General features: G+C 41.8%; 1 protein-coding gene across 11 annotated transcripts in view; it reads right to left on the bottom strand.

Annotated features, from left to right (window-relative positions):
• Nucleotides 1–4,674: 4,674 nt before the first annotated feature.
• Nucleotides 4,675–19,852, bottom strand: part of TRAF3 (TNF receptor associated factor 3) — a 69,440-nt gene continuing 54,262 nt past the window's right edge. For 10 of the 11 annotated variants that reach the window (XM_072930447.1, XM_072930448.1, XM_041716313.2 and 7 more), the window contains 3 exons: nucleotides 18,813–18,953; nucleotides 13,716–13,890; nucleotides 4,675–12,467 (listed from right to left, as the gene is read on the bottom strand). In XM_072930447.1, the coding sequence (XP_072786548.1) occupies nucleotides 11,896–12,467; nucleotides 13,716–13,890; nucleotides 18,813–18,953 (888 nt within the window). In that variant the 3' untranslated portion in view covers nucleotides 4,675–11,895. The remainder of the gene's footprint in view (nucleotides 12,468–13,715; nucleotides 13,891–18,812; nucleotides 18,954–19,852) is intronic. The other variant, XM_030275030.4, reaches the window with a different exon arrangement.

Here is a 19,852-nt window from a genome sequence, read left to right as displayed (position 1 = left end):
ACAGACTGAGGTGCCAGGAGAGAAAGCTCCTTAGAGCTGCAGCTCTAAGCTTGGGCATCAGCCAAAACACAGTCAGCACTTTCTACCCAGGGAGCTCAATGCTGAGAGATGTCCTCGAGGTGAAAGGTTCCTGCACTCTAATTACCACTCACAAATCTTTCCTAGGGGACTTGCAGGGTGAATGCTGACTGCAGTGAGATGTCCTGTATTTTAATATTGAGGGGGGAAAATGATAAATCATGGATACTTGGCAATACGAGCTTGGAGAAAGGACTGCAGTGTGCAGAGGGCCAGTGCACGCTTGTCTGTGGCCTCAGTATCCTGCAGCACAGCCAGGATGGGAGCAACTGCTCATAGGACCCTGTGCAGAGAGCAGTGCCACAACCCCTGAAACCCAGTGTGCTGTGATGTGCTCCACGCCCTTAGTTTTGCTTTCTGTACTCTGCAGCTGCTGCTTGTGCCACCAAAGCTGATACTTGATTTTAAATGAGCTGGAACTCATCTGGCAAGCAGGCAGAGGTCAAAAATCTCAAATCTGCCTGTGAAACCCTGCTCAAGGATGGACAGTCCCTGCTCCAGCATTAGGGTAGGACAGGGCAGGGTAGAGGAATGACAGAAATTCTGGCAAAAGTTATTACTGGGGCCAGGTGCTCACTCCAGCATCGCTGAATAACCCGGTCAGAATAACCCACCCTCACTGCAGGTCTCTCCCCCTGGCTGGAGCACACTCCTCTCCATCCTAGCTTTTATTGTTGCTATTGCCCCAAGATGCTGCTGTGCCTCAGGATGAGACGGGCACAATGGAAGGCTGTACAGGAGCAAGGTTTGGGTCAGGTGGTTACAGGGAGAGTGAAACAAAGTTGAAAGGAAGGAGAAATCAGTCCCCAGAAATTAAAGCTGCCCCAGTGCAGAGATCAGCACAGTTTATTCCTTGCTGCCTGCCCATCCTTCTGTTCCCCTGTGCTGGCTGCCCACGATGCTCCTGGGGGGACAAGAACATCACCATTACAGAAGGGAAACAAGCACTCAGTGGATGCTTGACCTTCCCAGTACTGAGTTATAAACGGGCATCACAGCCAAAAACACAGTTCCCCTTAACCAGCCAGGAAAGCCACCTCCTAAATCCCTTCAGGGACATCCAGGACCTCTCAGAATTTCCCTGTTGTACAACTGCATCTCTCCTCACTGCTTAAAAGGAAATATCCTGCAACACAAGGGACTTTTGCCAGCATGAGCGCTCAGACACAGCACTTTGCATCTGGAAAGGGAGCTCAGGGCTGAGCACAAAGCAGTGATGGTGTGGGCACCAGGCCCCAAGGTGGATGATTGCCCCCCACAAGCACACACTTCCTGCAGCCTTCCAAACAGCCAAGCAGTAATGGCACCGTCCCCAGAAAGTCATTAAGTGCATGGCAAAATTACTCTGTGACAATTGTGTTACATGCCATGGCTTCAAACAGAGAGAGGGGAGAAGACAGAGGTGTGCCAAAAACTGGCTCCCAAACCCCAAGTGCTGAAGCCACCCCCTGTGGGAGCTGGGCTGTACCCTGGCACAGAATGTTTGCCAGTCTCCTTGGCACAGTGCAGCATTGCTGAAGGTTTAAACATGAAGCTAAGCTTAAATAAATGAGGAGAAATGGCCTGGAGGTGACAGCCCCTCTAGCTGTTTTCTGTCTCATGGCTGCCCTTAAAGCAGGCAGCCCCTAGCATCTACCAGAGAAAATCCCCATAAGAGATTTCCTTTAATTTAAGGAAAAGATAGTCTTGAGTGCAACAGAACCATCTATACTGCGAGAACCAGTCTCTGACGGCAGAGGAGCTGTGTGTGCTGCTGGGACAGGCACAGCCTCATTTCAGGGCTGGTCAGGAGCTGAAGCTGAATGTACAGCCAGTCTGTGGAGTTAAACCCCTCTTTGGAGCTTCATGCCAATTCAGCAAGAGGTGCTTACAGGCCTCCAGCGGCCACAGAGTCACCTTACCCTCAGGGCAGCAAGGCAGGAGAAGTCACTGGAGAGGATCACAATTGATCTCAGAGCTACCTGGAAGCCACACCCCAATACACTTCTTATCTTGTAGTGTGAAGCAGGGGAGCAGGAGCTTCCTGTTAGGGGCGTGTGCAAGGAGCAGCTATGGAGTGAGATCTGTGCGCATTTAGGGGCGTGAGCAACCAGGTTTGCTTCTCAGCCCTGAGCCCAGGCCAAGCTGCACACTGGAACCAGCCCACTCTATCCAACCACGTGCATGGCTAGGATTTCTTTTTATCCTGGGAAAACTGGGCGTCTTTCACCAGCCATCACTACCTACCCCAGGGACACCTGCTAAAGGGGCCACAGCTGGGGACAGGCTCACACCTCACCCGTGTTCCTGCAGGCTGATGGCACAGAATATACTGAGGCAGATGCCACTTCTACCTGCCAGGCAGAAATACTGGGTAGAAATCCAAGTAATCTCTGCAAAGCTTCTGCGTTGGCACAGAGCAGCCATCGAGTGTCCACAGCAGTGTCTGGAGCTCCCACCTCCACTCATGCAGCTGTGCTGCCAAAACACAACTGCAACCAAACCAGCTGCGCCCAAACATTGCTTAACCCAAGGTGCAGCCTGCAGGGTAGAAGTCAGTTGAGACCTGAGGTCTCTTCTGTGTTTGCCAGCCCAGGCAGTGGGAATTCAGTCCCTGGCTTGGGCCATCCCCATTCTTCTGAGCCTACGGAACACACCAGAGCATGCGCTGAGGTCCAGCGTTCACTGCCAAAGACCCACTTGTAGGAGCGAGAGATCTGAGTGGGCTCAGCTTCCCCAGGTGTCACATTTGTCAAGGGGGGTAGGGAAGATACTTGGGTTTTCACCTGTTTTGGCCAAACAACAAGCCAGACACATTACTCGACAGGAACAGCCTCCAGGGCTCAATCCAGGCGTGCAGGAAGGAACCACACAACTGACTCATGAAATAACTGGCTTTGGGGAAGGTTGGGGGAAATCACCTATTTCACCACTTGTTTTGATCACTGGCTATTTCCCTATTCCTTAGACAATTCCGGACTTGGTCACATCAAAGCAAACAGGATACACAGGACTGAACATTTTGAAAACCTCTAACTTCTTACCAGACAGCAAGCAAACCCAAGGTTTGAAACTCTGGAAATCTTCCCAAGAGCTTTAAAAAATACTCCTGCAGTTCTTCCAAAGGATGGCCCCAGCAGCAGGTCCAGGCTCTGGCAGTGTTCCTGTCATCCAGCACCCTCTGTAGCCCAGGAGCTCCTCACCCTGCTCTCCCTGGCTGCTTGGTGCTCCCAGGGCTGGCACTCTGCTCCTGTCACCTTAAGTACCCGATGGCCCACTGGGGGAAAGCACCCCACGAAGCTGACAGTCACCTTCTGGGACCTGGCATGAAGGAGAAACCTTTCATAAAGCCTCACTGGAGCCAGGAAGGGCACCACGTGTCATTTCAATTACGATTCCTTACTGGGGGCGGAGGAGCAGGGAGGTGAGGATAGAATTAGTGTTTGCCTTCATGTTTAAAGCAATTTGTTTCCTCTCTGCTTATCCTGCTGCTCTGTAATGATGGGAGTGTCACATCTGAGCAGCATCAAGCTCCCCAATTTGGGAGGAGGAGACTCCTCTGCAGAGGACTCTACTGGAAGGTAACTCACTTCATTAAGACAAGGGAACCCACCACCCCTTCACGCTCCACAGCAGAGATACGAAGAGCTTTGGGCATTGCAGCCTCAGGTGCCAAGGCTGGGAGTGCGAGTGGAAAGGCTGATGAGCAGGATAGAGAGGCTGGAGCCCAGTGGCTGCTCTCAGCAGCAAAGGAACATCCACCTCAGCACATCGGGCACAAGGTGAGGACGGCACTTCTCAGCCACCCTCCCCTTTCACCTGCCTGCATTTGCCATTTCTCTAGCATTCCCATTTTATCAAGAGAAGGCACTCGGCTGCCCAATACTTGGCTTTTGCCAAGACACTGCGGTCTTGTGTCTGAGCACAGGCAGGACGTTCCCGCATTGCTAAACCCAGTACTGCCCCTGCAGCGATGGGAAGGAAGGGAAACTGCAATTTCAGAGAGAGAGGGGTGGGAGGGACGACAGGGAAGAAACAACAGTGTGGTGCTCAGTAGAAGTTGCATGCTTCATACAAAACCCCAGGGGATCAGGGTTTTCATCCCCAGGTTGAATCTGAAACGTGGTGGAACTACTATTGCTCCACACATTCCAGACTGCATCATGTTCTGTGACTTCGAGCACACACCTGGCATGCGGTTCTCAGCTGAGAAGAGTCACTAATGACACAAAAGAAAAAATAAGAAATCTACATCTTTAGACGTTTAAGCTATGCTTCAACTCTCTTTTCCCACATCTCTTTGGGAAAGCAGTGTACCACAAATGCAGGAAAAGCCATTCCATTTATTTCTGCTGTTTGTACAAGGGCTCTCAACTCTGATATCAGGATGAACACCATTGCCTGGTTCATTCCAGCAGAGTTAGCACATGGAAAATAGGACTCTGACAGAAGTTATTGGAAGTTACCTGTGCAGAGGATGGGAAATGCCACAGTAAAGCTCTACTGGGTGTGTGAACACAAAGCACAGAACAGCCATGCAATGGGCTCACACAGGAGCAAGGATGCACCCTGGCCATCTGCAAGTCAACAGCAGTCATTCAAATTCAACACACCGGGTTTTTTTAAAAAATATGATTTCCTACTTATTTATTTTTCCTTTAATAACACAGTTTAGCATTTCAGAGTTCAGCATTCTACACTCTTACACACTGTCCTTGTTTATTAGCATTTAAACACAAAAAGACATAGCAAGACCTCCAAACACAAATAAATACAAAAACACAATATACAGTAAACTGAAATACAACATATAATAATGCTATTGGGAAATTAAGACATGTTGCTAATTCCTTTTTTATTATTATTTTAACAACATGGTTATTGCTGAGCAATAAATTATACATTTTAAAATTGTTTTTCCCCCTAAAAGAAAAGGACAAGATCCACTGGTTACCAGATCACTTGCACTGTATCCTTACAGCTATTGATAATTAAGACAGGCAGAATATACACAATCAAATGAGGCTGGCCTTCTTTGGTCTTTGTTTTTGATCATAAAACTGAACACAAGTGTACCGTTTACTGAAGAGTATGAGATTAAAGAAATGGATACACAAGTTTCAAACACATTAATTTGTACATTATTCTCAATCACTGATATCTTTTCCATAGATAGTTCTCACAGAATTTCTTGGAAACAAATGTCAGCTTTAGTTTTCCCGATTAATGTTGTTCCATGCATCTTAAAGGTTATCCTACTTGTCTAAGAGAAATGGACCTACATTTAGCCCATCATCTCCTAATGGGGTATTTTTCACAGCTCTCTAGTCACCACTAATTCATTGGAGTTTTATACCTTGTAGAAAAAATCCTGAACTTCCCCTTTTTTTCTCTATAAAACTGAAAAAAAAAAGTATTAATTGAACAACAGCTACAAGAAAACAAAAAAGGTGGATTACACGATGCTTCAGCAACGATGGAAGCTTGTACCTTCCCATTCCACAAGTACAGATTACACAACTCTCTGCCAGTGATGCAGGTCATAGTTGGAAGATGTGTCCTTTCAGGTGCGAGCTATATTCAAATACAAAGCTCGGAACACTATGCAAGAAAATGACCTTTACGAATGATAATGCTGGTTTATCTCAGTAACCCTTAGACAGAGTCAAATTTTATCACTACGCATCACACTGCCAGCAATGGAGCGTGTGAACACCGGCATTGCTAAGAAGTTAAAAAGTCCTTGCAGAACTGGCAACCAAATTAAAAGCTTAGTTCCAAAGGACCAAAAACACGAACACCACATAGAGACAACAAACCCTTCCCTGAATGGGTAGGTTAGTAAGCCACAGAGTCGGGATCCAGATTTGAATTCCACATCAAGTCTGGGATGTTTGAATCCAGGGTTTTGGTTCAGGTGCTTCTCTGTGAAATTCAGAACTTATTTGAACCCTAAGGAACTAATCCTAACTTGGAGGGGAAATAATGAAAAAACACAGCCTAGTATCTACGCTGACATCATGAAATGGAAGACAGAAGCTGCAGTCTTGACCATATATTAGAAGAGAAACAGGAATAGTCAGATCCCTTATAAATTGTATAACTTTACTCTTCTGTATCTTAAGAGGATGTCCCCTGAATCAGCAGTCCAAAGTTTTCCACAGCATTCCTATCTGGTGCTTCTCTGCAAAGGCCTGGATTAAGAGCCAAGAAAGAACAATCAAGCCCTCCAGATTTTGGTTTACAGAAAAAGGGAGAAAGCTCCACAAGAAAGAAATGGTCAGTCACACTGACTGGTAGAACAAAGATGAACCCACTTCACTGTACAATGGTATTCTTCCTCCTTAGTTAAGAGGAGCATCAAACAAGACTGGTTTTGGACGATTCTGAACAGACAGAGCAGGACACAGGTTTGCTGCTGTTACTGACACTGACATGCTGTGCTGGCCTTCACTCTCCACACACCTGAGCCACCACGCGTGTACAACCCCAAATCACGACAGCTTGTATGTTTAATTCTAGCCCTTACTGTCCTGATGTGGGTCTTCAGAGTATGTCAACTTATTTTCCAGTTCCTTTAAGGGACAAATGTATTAAAAGAGTAAAACTTCGTGATTCAGAGATAACACGAGGGAACCGGAACCTCTCAATCAGTCCCAGCTCCACGAGATTCCTTTTGTGACTCTGGACAAATCACTTCACATCTCATCCTTGATTCCCTTGTTCCAAAAAAGATAAATAGCACTTGCTATACACTGTACACAGTATTAGAAACTCAGATTAAACTGCCAAACCAATCATTTTTATTGCAGTAGCTTTGACTTCTAGGTCAACCAGAATATCAAGGTATTGACTCAACAGGACAGGAATTCCAGGGAAGAAGTCCAGATGCTTTTTATCATTTTTTGTTCTAAATTAGAGGAAATAATTTGCCATCAAAAAGTTGCCCATCACTATAGTTGTTTAAAATACAGGAATCTCCAAATTTTCAGAGCATGAGGAAGAACATGTGTCCTAAATTACAATTCAGAGTCTTCAGAAAAGCTAGACAAAGTGTTTGCTACATACAGGTCTTCAAACCTGAAAGATATGAATCAAAGTTTGCCCTTAGCCAAGATCCTCCTTTAGCAGCAACAAATTATATTTGCACCAATTGATCAAGTATAACTTGGAGGAAAGGGTTTTGTTTCATCACTTCTACATAAAGAAAAGACTTTGCATATTTATGTGCATGCATGTCTGTGTGTACATGTATGTATCTACACACATACAAGTAATTTACAGAGCAAAATCTAATAGATTAGAATTACCCAACCCAAGAATTTCCCCCCTCACCTATCTGTATATTTGCATAGTTAAATCATATCAAAGGCATCAATACTGCAGTCACGTTTCTCACCCTTCTGCAGTGCAGGCAACTTTCCTTGTCACTCCCTACACACTTCTCTGTCTTGGACCAAAGAGCACCAGTGTTTTAAAAACTGAACAAAATATCAACAGATACCCTGCACTGTTGGTGAAATGCCTATCCCACGAGATGGAATACAACTACAAATAGGTGGTAGCTTTTAAACTCCAGCTCAGCAAGCCATAATCATGGTAAGCTGAGGAAACAGAAGCGATACAACACAGCCTAACATTCATGGGCTCAACACGTAAATCCCAGCTAACACAAATCTCTATTACCTTTGCATTTGAGAAATTCACCAGGCACAGAAACAGGCACATATTTTCATCTTTCCTTTTCCAAGTAGAAAACACCACGAGAAAAGGAAATAAACTGCATTTCTTTTTTTCCCCCCATGTTTTAAAAAATCTAGCGTGTTTTTTCCATCGAAAGTATGCCACCCACCATTCCCTTTTCCTATTGCACATTCTCTTTGTGAAGAACAACATTTACAGTACAAGGCTGAAATCAACATTGCATATTGTAAGTCAGCAGTTGAAGGTGTACCATGTAGACAGTAACTGAAACAAGACCCCAATTAATTAGTTTAGAGAAGCAATGCAGACATGGTCATGCATCATAATTGTAGGTTGGTCTTTAAACACCCAAATAGTTTCCTGTCTAGGATTCAAGACATTCTAGGTAACAGGTGCACTCACTCTGTGCTGAAGAGTGTACACAAAGGGCAACATCCAGATTGTCACACACTGGAATCTCCCTAGAGGAAGCTGGAAACAGAAGAGGTTTGTACACAACTTGGAGCGTCACCGTGAAGAAAGAACACCAGCAAGAGACTTCAGCTGTGTGCTGCTAAGAATTACTACTAAGTAGAGGACAATGTGGTTTCACTGAATAAACTCTGTTCAAAGTAATGCAAATACTCTGGGACCCCCTTGCAACAGTGGCACCCCCAGGAATTTGCCAGGATTCAAGAGTATACATTACATGGGGGCAGGGTGTTGTCCCACGAATCACTTTAAACAGACAGTCCCTAGAAAACTTTGGATATCTCAGTCAGGAACAAAGAGAAAAAGGATAAAGGGCATTTCAGCGATGAGAGAAACAGTTAAATAACTTAAAAGTGTTTAGTAAAGCACCAGGTATCTTTTCCTTTCAACTTAGAGAATATACAGTGGCCTTGTTTTCACAAAATGCTACATACTCCTTGCTGGAAAGCAGAGGAAACCGATTTCTATGTACACAGTAAGAACTCTACAGAGATGGCCTGTGAGTTCTGCGGAGAAAGGGGTGTTACAGTCAAGGCTTCAGGTATTCCACAGCAGGCGGTGTCTACATTTGTGTAGCAAGATCCTGGATTTCACAGTACGCAGGGTTGGCAAACTGGAAATTCTCTGGCAGCTTCATGTAGTTTTAAAAAATAAGTGCAGTAGGCCTCCATTTTATTAACTGTGATAAAAAGCACATATGCAAAAATATTTTTATATCGATAGCACATTACTGCATTATAAAAGCTGCCCAAGTGAAGCTGAAGATTCTGGCAGCTGGTGCTTTTGGCACTTGGGAGATGTGGAAAGCAGCATAGAGATCTGTGAAATACAACAGTGACTGATGTTTCTGCTACAGTGATCGGCATTTAGAGAGTTAGCAGTGTTCATATTTAAACTTCTCTGTGAAGTTTCTGAGTCAATATCCCACCAAGACGAGATATTCAGATCTCTTAAAGCTACTAGTTTAGGCTGTGTGCAGACTCAGGAAGACTTCCCTATTGGTTTACACATTCACATGTTTCAAAGTCCTCTTTCAATCACCAAGGCTGGAAATGTTTTTTTTTTCCTCCTCTTTTAAAAAGCTTGGATTTAGAAGCGCAATTCTGTCACAGAAGTTGGAAACTGTAGTCACAAATCTGCAGAATATGCCGGGCCCTGCTTATACTCAAAATCTCCTCCAAGTCCCAGATTGAAACAGGATATAAACTGTTTTGAGATGGCCAAACGGTTTCATTTAATTTTACAAGACATGCATTAGCAATGGGAGGAGAGTCCTTTGGACATTTCCACTTGGGAATCCTGTTTTCAGTAAAATTCTGTGATGCACAAACACAAAAGCTTAGCTGCCTACATTCACAATTATTAAAATGACACAAGTTGAGCGAACCTTCGCCCTAAAGCGTAAGTGATGGGTTTACTTATGCAGCCTGCATAAAACTGCAAGTGCCATACAATGATATCTAGAGATATAGATGCAGGTATATCTATAGATATTTATCTCTTGTGCAGAACATCCTCCTTCCCTGCTAGGAATTAAATGCTAGCACGTGCCTCCATATTTGAGCTTACACCTGTTGACAGCCACGTACCATAGAGGGAGTACAGTACCCAGACAATGGAAGGCAAGAAAAGGAAGACAAGTTGCTGCTGACGGTCAGGACAGTCAGCAGCAGGCAGTATTCTAGCAGGTGCCTGGAAAACCCATGAAGACCACTTAGCATGCATTGTACATCCATAAATACTTCTTGCAGGCACTGTGTGTGAAGGCACAGCCAAAAAAGACAACGGCAAAGACAAGCTGAAATACAAAGGCATGAATTCAACTGCACCTTAGACAAAAATTGTGACTATGCCTCAAAAAAGCAGGAAACTGATACAGCCTGACATAAAAGGCTGAGATGCAACAGGGTTTTTTCAAGCCCACAAAGGCTGAAAACACAGTGGTGCAAGCCCGCTCTGCTTAAGCAGGAGTTTAAAGAGCACCACAGTCAGGCTGTGTCTCTGGATTTGCTTGTCACAGGCTATTAAATAGAAGCAGATGAACACAGCAGGTTGCAGTCAGCATGTTTCAGGGCTAGCAAATGCTTTTCACTACAGTTGAGGCTGTTACAAGAAAGAAGCCCATGCATTCCCCATTAGGATGCTTGTCTGCTATGAGAAGCTGCCACGAGCATCCATATTCAGAGCCCCAGAGCTCTCAGATGGATTAGTTTCAAGTGATGCCACCTTACAGCCACAGGCATTAGAGGAAAAATGTCACCTGCCTTCACAGTGGCCATGGAGACTGTCTAGTCCAAGCTCCATAGGAGCACTGAGCATAATGTTTTGGCACCTCAATAGGATGGATTCCACCATGGCCAAGTCATAGAAGCTGCAGAAGCCAAAGGAGTGGGCTTTGGTTTCTGTTTCATACATTGCAAGGTACCTAAGGGCTCTGAAGACAAGGCTAAACATTATGCCTGAAGTCCAATTAAACTACCATTTCAGATATCAGAATTAATCTGAATAAAAAGCTATGGTTTATAAGCAGCACAGCACATCTAAGGCACATGTATGCATGCAAGCCACCATCACTGTATTAAGACATTGCTGGTTTGTCTTGAAGCAATGGCTGCTAGTACAGAACAAACATAGAGGCTTTTTTCAGCACTAATCCTCCTCCCCAATACTGAAAACACTATATACTGCTGACAGCATAATGTGCAACATATATAGCTTGATTGGAAAGCATGGGGCAGAACTTTAAAAAATGTACAGGATTCCGTTTAGAACTCCAAAGTTCAACAAATGCCCTATTTTAGGGTGAAAACAATTATAAATCTGATAATGATGCACAGCATCCATGAGTGATTTTTCCTTAATTTTGAAATAGTGTCATTAACTACGACATATATTGTAGGTTTACATTTCTAAAGAGAAATAACAGAATTGAATAGTTTTTTTTTCCTATCACAAGTGATAACCAGTGTTTGATATCTTCTATTTTTTCTTCCAAGAAATATCAGTCTATCAACAGTTTTAAAATAAAATGTTTTCTGTAACAATAGAACTTTAAATAAAAATATGATTTTGATTCAGATACTTTTGAGAAGACATGGATACTTTTCCAAGATCTTCTGACAAAGTAATTATTAAAACAGAGACCAGATGAGGCCTTAAAAAGACAATATACTATATTTCAGACAAGATTGCACCTCAGTTTTTCAAAGAATATCATATTTGCAACATTACTTCATCTTCTTTTAACATGCTGACAATTTCCAGCTAGCCCACATGTGAAGGGTTTTTCTTGTATTCTAGCTTAAAAGAAATAAAAGTCAGTAATTGATTCAGCAGATACTGTATATGTCTTTTCACCTCCAATTGACTAGATCATTAATAAGTTAAAAAAAAATCCTCTCTGACCATAATCACTAGCCTGACGAGGGATAAGTGATTTGTCAGAGCTCAAGTGTTACTAGTTCTATTAAAAAATATACCATGGTATGATTTCTTAATGTGTTGCTACTTTCGCAATTGGACCCTATGCAGTTATGCCTTCAAACTCTTCCATCTGTTCCACAAGGTGGTTCTGTGAGCTTTAGGACCTCTGATTGAAGACAAACTGATATAAAACCCCCAAACGGAGTTGCCTTCTGTTTAATCCGCCTCCCCCAGTGTATGTCAGGGGTCTGGTAGATCCGATGTATCCACTATGACTTTAATAAAAATAGTATCATCTTTAATATACGTTCCATTCTCTAGAACAGTTTGAGCCACAAAGACTGGGCAGCCAGATGCAATGTTCATTTCTCCAGTTGGCTTCTTGAAACTGCTGCTGTTCGGATCTGGCTTGAAAGCATCTCCCAAGTGGCGTCGAGACGGTCCCTGATCCATGAGCATGAGAGTCACTTTCTGTTTGAAGGGCCAAGGAAGCAGAGCATCGTATTCTCCACGCATTATGACAAAAAACAGAGACAAGTGCGTCCCCTTTCCCATGCCATCTCCGTTCAGGTAAACTCTGGCACACATCTTGTAGCCAAAGTATCCAGTATAAAAGGGTTGGCTGTACAGGGACAGAGTCTTCCCCATGACTGCTTCTTGCTTCCGACGTTTATAGTCTCGGATTTTCCAAATCAGCACTCCGTTGTAACTTGCAGTTTCTAGGACCTGGAAGCGGAGGTCCATGTCAGCCAGGCGGATGTCGTGAACGCTCAGCATCTGATCGTGCCTGCTCAGCTGGGTCTCCAGCAGGCCTGGCAGAAACAGAAAGGATGGGGGTGAGAAACCTGCTGTTTACTAAAGACTGTAAAAATCAACCACCAGTGCTGCTACTGTGTATGAAAACAATTTCCTCCTCGAGAACCAAAGTGCATTTGGCCACTGATGAAGCAATTCCTACAGGCTCTAATTTGCTGGCTGGTATCTAGATTAGCTGGGATTTTTACAAACGTGGGCGTTAATCGTACATGCAGTAAAAGTCAAATATTCAAATCATCTAACAGATTTTTCCTGGTCACTAAACAGTATAACTAGAGGCTTTCATTTTTTGAAAGGAGACTTGGTAGCATTATCTGCAGATTGCTATCTAGCAGGTAAGACCTTGGAAGCAGTTACACATCCTGCGTAATCCTTCTGAAATTCAGAAGCATTCCTGATCACTCAAAACATTCTTTTTAGACACTATTTGTCTCAGTGCTGTTGCAATGTCTAAAGTTCTTAATAAAAAAAACAAAAAAATCCAAGCTTAGATCTGTACTATATGCTCACTTATTTAGTTTAGCGTAAGAGCTAAGTCTTCTGTGTCCCCTTTCCCTCTCATGTTACTCTTTTGTTTTGTTGGCAAAATTGGCCAACACACAATACTGAGAAGGAGATGAATTAATAAAGCAGGTTTATCTTATATCGGTCTATTTAAATGTCCTTTGTTACAATCATTTAAATGCCTGCATGTGCTCGCTACACTGATCTGCTGAATTCCAGTTTTTATTCAGAAGCTTATTCTTAAGCAATAACCTTATTCTTAAGTAGATCTTAAGATAATAACAATATCCTTATTCTTAAGCAGATCTCAGTCTCCTTACTATCAAATACACCTATCTAACAGAATCAGGATGGGTGGTTTCATGTGGATAACAGAACACAAGGTATGGATCCATTCACAAGGGAGAAGAGTAGTAAAAAATATCAATATACCAAGATGGTATTTAAAGAAGTTGCTGAAAGCTATTAGCTATCAAAGATCAACTGAGAAACTGTTCATAATGAGCTAACAATGCAGTCAAGACAAGAGTCAATAAAACAAAACGGAAGACAATAATCAAGCCTAAGAAAAGCATGGAAGCAATACCACACCATTAACAAACGAAATACACAATCTCCTACTAAAATATCGGAAGAATCATCATTATTGATGTTTCCATATAAAAGTCACAATGGGAGTGCCACTCGAGGGACACCGTTTTCCTTTCAACAGCCCCTCAGCCCGTTGTGCCCACACTCACTTGTATTCCGAGCTCCTTGCCCTGCAGTTTTATCAACACTTTCCAGCTCAGTCACTCTGTTCTGGAGGGATTCCACGCTGCTCTTCATGCTGTCAGCCTCCTCCCAGTTCTGTCGGAAGGGACGGATTTCTTTGTCCAGTTCTTTGAGTTTCTCTGCTTGACTGTCTATCACTCGCTTTACAAAATAACAGCATATGAGTTAAAACAACACGAAGACATTAATTTATGCAAATTAAACAAAGATTATATATCAGTAATAAGACTGAATTCCAATATAAACAATTTTTTCTTATGTCTAGTATTTTAATAACACAAACTCTGAAAATTTAAAGCAATAGCTCAGGTATTCATGAAACACTTAAAAAATATTTAGTGCTACATAGGTAGAGCACTATCAGAATTATCAATAGCCTTATTTTTAAAAAGGGACTTGTTAGTGTGCACCTCTTGTCTAAGGTAGTTTGATTTTTGGGGTTTTTTTTAAGCCTTTCAATATAAGAACAATTTTCTGAGTGTCTCTACATTGGTATTACGGGCTGATACCTGTTGAGTTTCATGTGACAGTACTTAAGCAAGAAAATATGGGCACAACTTCCTGTGGTGTGGATCAAATGGCTGCCCATGTGTAGAGGTTTATATTGGTTTACAGCAAAATAACTTATGCCTCCAGGAAAATATCATTATCCTTGCACACATGGAAGACGAGTACACACATGTGCAAGCTCCCAGCTCACATAAATCAGTCATCAAAGCCTAAGTTATTATGTGCCCACAACCATATCAGAAGCCCTCAAGAATGTAAGCAGAATTACCACTTCTATCTCCTTAAGTACCTTTAAAACTCCCACTCTTACTTCCTAAACTCAATAACCCATGCATATTGAAGGTATTTTCTGTTGAGTCCTTTTTAGAAAACAAACAAAAAAATAGCCCAGCTGGTTTTGGAAAGGCATGAAATATAACACTCAAGAAAGAAACAGACAGAAAGGCTAATATTCTCTTGAAGAAGGACATCGCAAGCACCTTAGTATATTAAAATGTAAAGAACATATTTCCCAGTCTATCTCAAATCTGATGCAAGAAATACACAGCACTTCACATTAACACAGCTAATTTGGACTAGCAGGAATTTTAGCCAGAACCCTATAATCAGTTGTGAAGTTCAAATGATAACAAAAATATCTGAGAGAAGAAACTACTTTTGCTACCACCTACAGTTAAATTCCAAATCTAGCTTTATAGATTTATAGTTTATCATCATATAGAGCCAACAAATGTAAAAACGATTTTTCATTTCTTCACAAAAATGAAGTGGCAGTTGAGTACAAAACAAGAAAATAGATTTATTTTGCATCTGCCTTCTGGCTGGCCATGTGGATTCAGTGTTCCCCACTGATGGGGAAAACCCTTCTGCCTCATGCAACTTCCATTTCCCCTTTGAGCCATTTGCTTTTTAATCACATGGTTTCAATTATACCGAAAGTCTGTAACCATTAATTGAAGGTTGTCAATTTGATGAGCCAGCTAGGAACATCAGGTTCTAGGAGTCTTATTTTTTGTGTTGAAACAACTGGGCAATCGAACATATTTCAGGATTAATTATTTATTTCTATGTTTGTGTTTTAAAACTAGTTATGTATCTCTCACATCCAGAATTAGGGCTTTGTGAAGGAAAGCTGTGCACTGAATCATAAATGCCAGGGGTATGGGCCCAGTAAATATATGAAGCAGCTTGCCTGGACTTACAAAACAGCACCTACCAGCACAGGCACACCCTCCCACCTGGGCTGATGGTATCAGACAGCAGAGCAGGGAAGGGCTGTTAGCCATATAAAGAAGGAAACATAACCACAGCATGGCCTGACTGCATGTTGTGAGAGCAGAACCAAAGGATTGGGCCACTAGTTCACAGTTAACATGCAAAAATAACTCACAATATGCACAAGTCTGATATTTTTCCTTTACTCATATCAAACATGAACTTTCCAAGGCACAAACAGTAACGTGGCTGGGGTTTGCATAGTGCCTCACAGCTTGCACCTCTTTGGACTAGCATCAAACAAATTAAATTATCACATTTTTGTATGAAAGGGGAAGTGCTAAACATGCAGAAGAACTGTAAGCTATTCTTTTGGGAGAAGATTACCCAAAGCTGTTATTAGGGACCCACTTCTCTCCATCAACCTGTGCAACATTCTACCTTTGTACACTAATTCTGGTTTAGCTAATTCTGTTTTAGCTGCTTCTGTTTCACATTGGCAAATGTGTAGCATTTTTATCTACTGTACCTTAACATGAGAATTCAAGAGATATAAAATAATCGGAAATAAGACTTCTATTTAATTTTTAAAAAGCAGTGGGATCTCTGTCTTTTTACCCTACAGGGAGTCAACCTCCCTCCTACTGGGAGATACTGCTGTACTAAATCTGAATTTAATGCAGCAGTAGCGATTTTCACTCTAATTATTCCATTAGAAAGCACACAGATGTCTCACACTGTACTCATAAATTTTCAAGTAGATATCAATTTTCTGCATGCACTTTTCATTCTAGCAACTGACCTCTCTAGATCATTAATCTCGAGTTATGTGCTTGACAACCATTGTGAGCTTCTTTTGATGTTGATTTTCATATGGGGTTTTGTTTAGTATTTCTACCAACTTCCAGAATTTTAGCACTATACTTAATAAAAGAATTTCAGAAAATGTCACAAGGATCTGAAGTGCTGTAATGACCTTTCCATTGCAACTGATAGAGCGAAACTGAAAAGCTAAAGAACAGACTAGAAAAGGTACTGCTTGACTTGGAAAAGAAATCACGTGTCCTTCTCCTCTGAAGGAATGTATTACTCATCAAATCATTTTATGTTCATGAGGCCACTGTTTCTTTTGTCCCTCAGTACCTCATGTCCCCACCCTGCTTACAATGGGCATATTCACATGCTTCCATTTCCATATGAAAGACTGGATGTGAAAGTTCCTCTCCACATGACAGCAGCCAAAAAAAGTACCATGCACCGGTAAAAAGTACCGGTAAAAACACTTTCCCTGGAAACCAATATATAGAAAACTCATCTGAAAACAAAACGTCTCTAGACTGAGGTTCCTGCCAGTGCCCAGACTCCTTTGATGCATTTACACTGGTTGTGTCAGATGCCTCACAGTGCAAGTGATGCTCAGTGATGCTGTTGCCACTCTCCAGCCAAAAAAAGTCACCCCACAGCCAATACTGGAACTGTACTCGGCATGGGGAGCATTTATACATCTCGGGGGATGAAGCAAATACCCCGTGCTCAGACCTGAACTGGTTAGTGCAGCATCTCTGGCTCCCAGGTAACCACAGCTGCTCAACACAACCCAGGGAAAGAATGGCTCACAAAAGGTAACTAATTCCTTCCACTCCTGGTGGGCAACAGAAGGAGGATGATCATGCTGCCCATGAAAAAACAAATTGAGGGGTGCTTCCAGGATACCCTTAACAATCAGAAGGAATCAGGAAATTCTGCTAAGTGGAAGGAAACAGGTTGAAATAGCATTAAAATACAGTTTGGCTTAAAATAACTAAATTGAAATAGCTGGCAAGAGGAAGAAAAGAGCAGAAGGGGGAAAAAAAAGGGGGAAAAAAAGAAAAAAGAGCAAAACATTTTTCTCCAGTACTTATTACCACCACAAAGCCACCTGTTGCAATCTGCTGCTTTGTAGTGGTTTGGGGTTTTCTTTTTTCCTAAACCAATCACTCGAAAATTGATTTTGCTAACACTTACAGCTCGAGGAAAAAGATATTGCAATCTGTCATTTAAGACAATAATGAAAAACTCTGCTCTATATTTTTTTTTCCATTTCCACTCTCACTGCCGGCCATTGAGACAGCATGTGTAAGAACTCCAGGCTTACAAATTAACTTACCTCCTGGTAGATTCAATCGGCAATATCAGTACATACAAGGATTAGCTCCCCAGTGTCAGAATGCAATATTGCATGCAGGCAGCCACATCCCACACTATCATCAGACAAGTAACAATGACTAAGGCAGGCTGAGCTGGTTACTAAGTGGGCAGGTCATGGAAAGAAATTACTGCTGTAAGGAAAAATGCTGCCGTTTCCAAACTTGAAGGTTTCCTGATAAACCATCATCAAGGGTCTCCAGGATCTGAGCTCCTGAATGTGCAACCCTTTGAATTTTAGCCACACACTGGTTTGAATACCTTTATCTTTCTTGAGTTATTAACATTTTCAGTTTATATGTGACGTGAATAATAAGTGAAAAAGATAATTTTATTTACATTCCTTTAAGATGGATGCTACAACAAGTATCTGATATTCTAGCAACAGACATAGTACATTAATGTGTAAATGATGCCTCCACAATTCCTTGCTAAATATCTCCTGAGGTTTCCCTTAATGTGGTTAGTATCATGCAAGCTAATACAAATTCCCAGCACCCACATCCCAAGTCAGCTCTGAATACAGAGCAAGGAATTTCAGCCTGGGCTAACCACCATGCTAGGGCATCCTGAGGATTCCTGGTTTCATGCTGGCTTGTGGCCAGGTCATTCGAAACACAGAACATGAAACTCGGAGTTATGAGCAAAGGAATAACTACATACATTTTCCTCAGAAGGACAGCAGAAATCTGGATTTTTAAAAAGTGTATTCAAATGCATTATGCTCAACTAAATCCACACCAGACTGATCTCACTCACTATTAGGATTTTTTTCCAATACCAGCAAGTCAAAAAGGAATATATGTACTACTCGACAATTTTAAGGTGCTAATCTTGTCCTTCAGTGGGACTTCCTTAAGCAGTTTTTTTTAAGTAACAAAAAGATACTTCATACAAGAGTTCCACTTTGTTTTCAATCTTTTCCCTTTTTAAATGTTTTTTGTTTTAACATAGGCTAGGTAATTGCAGTGGATTAGTGAAGTATTTTACCCCATTAAACACAACAAACCAGAAAAAAAATCAGAATGGCTCCCTAATAATGTAAAATATCTCCCCCCACTTTTTAATTAGACCACCTCACTTCACAAGTGTAAAGGCACAGAACAGAAGCTACTACCATTTCTGCTTTAATGGGGAGAGTCTGTATTTCTTACCTGTAAATGAAGTATTTTAGATTCATTATTCCGCAGCATTTCCTTCTGTCTTTCAATTTCTATTTCAAAGCTACAAATCTGATTATGTAAAGTTTGTATACTCTTGTTCTTTTCCAAACTTTCATTCTGGAGCAAGGCCACCTGGAAAAAATTCTACAATTACTCCTGCCAAAGTTTATTAAAATACTAAAATACCTGTGTTAGTTTAAAACTATCTTAAACACATGAAGGGATAAGGTCCTAATAAAATCTCTCTCCATGTATTGCAAATAAATAAATAAAACCCAACCTTCTGATAGCTATTTTTGCACTTCCAATGTATGGCATTGGTACAGCTTTGGCTTAAGAAAGTGCAGATGGGATACAAAACCAGCAAAGAACTTGTGTCTAAATGTAACATTTTCTTTATTCAGTTGTTTAATGGCTTGGTTTCCTGGTTTACATCAACTGACTTGGGAGTTGCTTGGAGTTTGGAAGAAACAACCTAATCCACTCTAAATTGGTGTTAAGAACTCGAGCCCTACACAGAAGGGACGCCAGAGACAACCTGAGCTGGTTGGATCAGGGAACACTAATCTTCACCTACTCCAATCTGTCCTGATCTCTAGCAAGTTTAAGGAAAAACATCTGCATGGGACGGACTTGGCTTAAAAGAATGTGATGGCGATGAAAACTCTTAAAATGAGTGAATATAGAAGGGATCCATGCATTTGAAGGACAATCCAGTGGTGCCTACTAGTAGAAAAGACCAAAGAACTACAGGCTGTAAATTATATTCTCTCTCTCTCTGTACTGACATTTTATGAATTTATTCATTAGTGACTCATTCTGTTTTTAAAACATGAGCCTTGTTAAAAGAATATCGTATTATACATCTCCTTAGGGATGAAAGTAATACAGTAAATATTTTCTGTCACACTGCTTAGTGCTTGTTCATTAATGTGGTTTGGAGAAAGGGGCTGCTTGTTGGTGGTGCACTGCTTTTTTGAGAAATGTAGTTTTTCCCCAGGGAAGATCTTTCAGCAGCAAAAACGAAGAAA

This window comes from Taeniopygia guttata, chromosome 5 (genome assembly GCF_048771995.1).
Source record: "Taeniopygia guttata chromosome 5, bTaeGut7.mat, whole genome shotgun sequence".
Lineage (NCBI taxonomy): Eukaryota > Metazoa > Chordata > Aves > Passeriformes > Estrildidae > Taeniopygia > Taeniopygia guttata.
This window is presented reverse-complemented; position numbering and strand designations above follow the sequence as displayed.